The 4480-nt window shown below is 35.2% G+C and overlaps 1 protein-coding gene across 1 annotated transcript; it reads left to right on the top strand.

Moving 5' to 3' along the window:
• The first annotated feature begins 450 nt into the window (after nt 1-450).
• LOC124358315 lies at nt 451-2007 on the top strand. The gene is made up of 2 exons (XM_046810613.1): nt 451-1234; nt 1570-2007. Exons 1-2 carry the CDS (start codon nt 1028-1030, stop codon nt 2005-2007), a joined length of 645 nt encoding a protein of 214 aa, XP_046666569.1. The 5' UTR covers nt 451-1027.
• Nucleotides 2008-4480: the final 2473 nt, after the last annotated feature.

The following is a 4480-nucleotide window of genomic DNA, read 5'->3' as shown; positions in this document are numbered from 1 at the left end:
AAGTAGTTTAATCAAATTATAAAATAAATTTAAAAAATAAAATAATTGTTCATTTGATTAAACATTTTAAGTTCTAAAACACAAAATTTAACTAAAAGTATCACTTGTATCAAAATAAATTAAGTAATTTCTCTAATAATCACAGGATAACGGATTAGCGAATATTTGCCCAAACGCCAATGGCAAATGGCGTCAAACTGTTATCCTTCCGAATAATCTGTCGTAATAATGAATTTCAAACAAACCATTAACACTGTTTAACCACAACAAGCCTCTGAGTATTATGTACTTTTTCATTCCTATTCAATAAAAGAAACACTTGTACAGTAGCCGTTTTTAAGGTTATGATGAATCAAAATGTCAAATTGATTAACTGGGATATATTCTTATGCTGACATTATTTAAAGTAAAGCTGTAATACTCTCGTTAAAATGTAATTTATTATATGTAGGGGAGACCGGGGCAAGTTGACGACCGGGGCAAGACGACGAATGGTTAGTTTCTCAAATTAGTTGCTAGGTAGTAGCACCGGTCGAATGTCAGTAGCGCTCCACACGGATGGCCTCTGAAATAACTGGCAGTGAAGACAAGTTCGCCATTGTGTGTGTTGTTACAGCGGCTTGTTGTTTTTGGAGTGCGTTTTTGTAACTTTCGGCCTTTGCATCGTAAGGTTTATTGAATACGCAGGTAAGATATGTTAATTTTCAATATTACCTATATTTACCTTATGTATTAGGCTACTCATAAATACCATGTTTGTTTATATTTATCTTAAACTTAATGCCAATAAAATTTACCTACTCTATTACGGCCGCTCGGGGCAAGATGGCGTGTTCGTCATCTTGCCCCGGTTAATTTTACTGGTGCAAAGCTGAAACTTTTAAGAAGTATGGTTATGCATACAATTTTGATTTAAGTAAACTAATAACTGACGACACTGTGAGACTTAACCACTTATTTAAAAAAAATTTAATCTACACTTTTGTTTAACAATTTTACTTTAGAATTGAATTTTTATTAATTTAATATGCGGGTACAGATTTTTAGTTTTACTTTGGTTCCAGAGATGGTGAGAAACTACAAAAAGACTTCCTCTAGAGGAGAGTGGGAAAAAACCAACATGGATACTGCTTTCACAGAGGTCAAGGAGGGAAGAATGACTTGCTTGGGAGCAGCGAGAACTTACAATGTTCCAGAGGCAACACTTCGACGCCGACTGAAAAAGAACGTTTCGGTAACTATTTTCACCTATACCTTGCACCACGTTTATATTTACAACTTGTTTTAAGTTAAATTATTTACCACCTTGTTTTTGATATTAAAAACAAAATTTACTTTGGTATAACAACTTCTCACGTTACAAAGACAAGACTATAATCCGTACCCCAGCTTTTTACGCAAATACACATAACATTTTCATTTACTTCATCACAACATTTCTAAGCAACCTACAACGATTATTATTTACATTTTCCAAACCTTAAAAAGTACCAAACTTTAAAATAATGAAATAAAATAAATATAAATTTTTTACCTTTCCTGCTCCCCTTAAACAAGTTTTTTTTTTAGGATATGCCTGTCCATGGAGGAAGATATAGAGAAGTATTCAATGAAGAGCAGCTCCAAGATTTACACAACTATTTGACGGTAATGGACCAAATGTTTTTTGGAATGACCAAGTTGCAGTGCAGAAAACTCGTTTTTGAATACGCAGAACACTTAGGGATTTCTCATCCGTTTAATAAAGAAACTAAAATGGCTGGTGAGGATTGGCTGGCTACCTTTATGAAAAAACACAACTTTAGTATGCGTAAGCCAGAAGCAACATCTGTTGCAAGAGCAATGGGTTTCAACAAACCTAGTGTTGATAAATTTTTCTTCTCCATTTTGAAGGAAGTGCGAGAAAAACACAATTTTCCCGCTGCTAATATCTACAATGCAGATGAATCAGGACTATCTACTGTGCCCAATAAATTACCTAAGGTAATTTTCACCAAAAGGAAGTAGAAGAGTTTTCTAAAGTTGTGTCTGAGGAGAGAGGCAGGAACGTCACTATTATTTGTTGCATCAATGCTACGGGAACTTACCTACCCCCTTTTTTGGTATTTGCCAGAAAGCGAATGCGACCTGAACTCATGGAAAGAGCTCCACCAGGTAGTGTGGGCCACTGCAGCGATAATGGCTGGAGCAACGGAGAGTTGTTCGTAAAGTTTTTGAACCACTTTATCCTCAATGCAAAACCCACAGTTGATTCTCCTATCCTGCTACTTGTCGATAATCACAGAACCCACATAACCCTAGAGGCAATCAACTTATGCAGAGATAACCATATTGTTATGGTTGGATTTCCTCCTCATACAACACACCGTCTTCAGCCCTTGGACGTTTCATTCTTTGGTTCGCTGAAAACCTTTTACAGTCAAGCTTGTGACAACTTCATGGTCAATAATCCAGGACAGACCATCAGTGACTTTAAAATTGGTGAGCTTTTGACCATTGCTTATTTCAAGGCTGCAACTGTTGGCAATGCCGTTAGTGGGTTCAGGTCCACAGGAATAGAACCTTATAATCCACTTGTATTCGACGAACATGACTTTGCTGCATCACAAACAACTGATCAGAACCTGGATGTAGGCCTAGACCCTAGCTATAATGAAGATGAAAATCCTACTATCCAATCAACAACATCAAATACAACAGAAACTCCAGGTGAACCTGAAGAAGAAACCATTGAGCTGAGTGAACGCCAAGAAACAGTAGGCCTAGTAGACTGTGCCCCAATCCCGGTAAAGAAGAATACAAGTGTCTTCGACTTTAAGCCTTTACCTAAAGGTAAACCAAAGGATAAGAAAAGAAAAGTTCAGAAGTTAAGTTCTAGTATTATAACAAGCACGCCAGTAAAAATGTGTTTGGAAGTAAAGCAAGAAATGAAGGATGAAAAAGAGCGCTTAAAAAAGAAAAGAGAAGAGCTTCGAGCTTCAAAGGTTTCAAAGAAACTCAAGTTTGGACCCTACAAAAAACGTCCTAGGTGTATGAACACAGCTTCTACTTCAAAAGGCAGTGAAGTTAGATGTCCTGGGTGTGAAGAAAAATACTCCGATCCTCCAGTTGAAGAGTGGATCCAGTGTTCCAAGTGCAGTGAATGGTGGCACGAGAATTGTACAAGCTACGAAGGTGGGGAATTTGTTTGTGACTACTGCTAGTTTGTCAGTTTTTGTACATAAATAAAAATGACTAGCAGCCTTTTCTTTTACAAAGTAGCGTGTTTATTTAAACCTCCATAACATTCGTCATCTTGCCCCTATGCAAAAGTCATCTTGCCCCGGGGGTGGGGCAAGATGACATTTTTGCATTGTTTCATAAGAACTAAAATTTACAAACAAAAAATTGATATTATGATAATTAAAAAAAAATTAAATGTAGGTAAAGACTTATACTTAACTCTTATGTATCGTAAGACTTTTATTTTTATCACAATATTTTATTAAAAATATTTATTCCTTAACGTCGTCAACTTGCCCCCGGTCTCCCCTATATAAGAATTTAGTGTTTTTCTAAGTGGTTGAAATCATGTACAATGTGAAGTATAGGCTGCTTATTGATGTGTAAATATATTTTTATGGCTAAATATAATGACAATATGAAAAGCTAACTAAACTAACTAACAAAAAGTATTGGAAATGTTCACAATGCCAAATGGCAAATTCATAACTTTTAAACCGTAATGATGAACCAGTTCATATTGTTGAAACAGACATTCTGTCAACTTTTGATTGTGATGAGAAGACGCACTTTTCATTCCTTGAAAGAGAAACATTCATATCTTACTCAAACTTTTTAAATCACATTATGAACAAAAACAATATTAGCTATCCTGGAGAGCAAATTGTTCCTAGTGAAATTATATATTACTATGTTTAAATTTCAAAACTAAATTTGTATGCTACGTCTACAGTAACAGTTTCTAAAGTATCTCTTGCACAGAGCCAGCGAAAGTTTTTGATCGCAACACCGGAAACTTGTGTCACGCCTGTCAGTCTGACAGCAACTGACCATTTCCTCCTTAGTTCCGACTACAGAGATAAATTCAGATCTGACTGGGTTTTCAACATAAGAATAAATTTCCTATCAGAGTTATGATTTTTACAGGAAAGAATAGCAGACTGTATTTTACGTTTAAGAGATCTAAAGATATATATTTCAAGGTAGTTATAATACGCACATCAAATCACCATGTGTGCTGAGCAGCAATCAAGAAGTAGTTCATTTCTGTTTTAAAATTAATAATGTTCAAACATTTGATTTGATTTGATTTGATTCTTTCTATTTATCATCTCTCATATATTTTGAAAACCAACTGACTATACTAATGAAAATTTTCACGAAGTTTCATTATTGTAGATTCCGGCGTCTGTTAGCTGTCGATTTCTTATAGCCCTGTTGCATATTTTATGAGTTACACACTATAGAACTTAGATAA

The sequence above is a fragment of the Homalodisca vitripennis genome, chromosome 3 (genome assembly GCF_021130785.1).
Source record: "Homalodisca vitripennis isolate AUS2020 chromosome 3, UT_GWSS_2.1, whole genome shotgun sequence".
Lineage (NCBI taxonomy): Eukaryota > Metazoa > Arthropoda > Insecta > Hemiptera > Cicadellidae > Homalodisca > Homalodisca vitripennis.
Note: the sequence above shows the minus strand (reverse complement) of the source record. Positions and strands in the feature narration are given on the sequence as shown.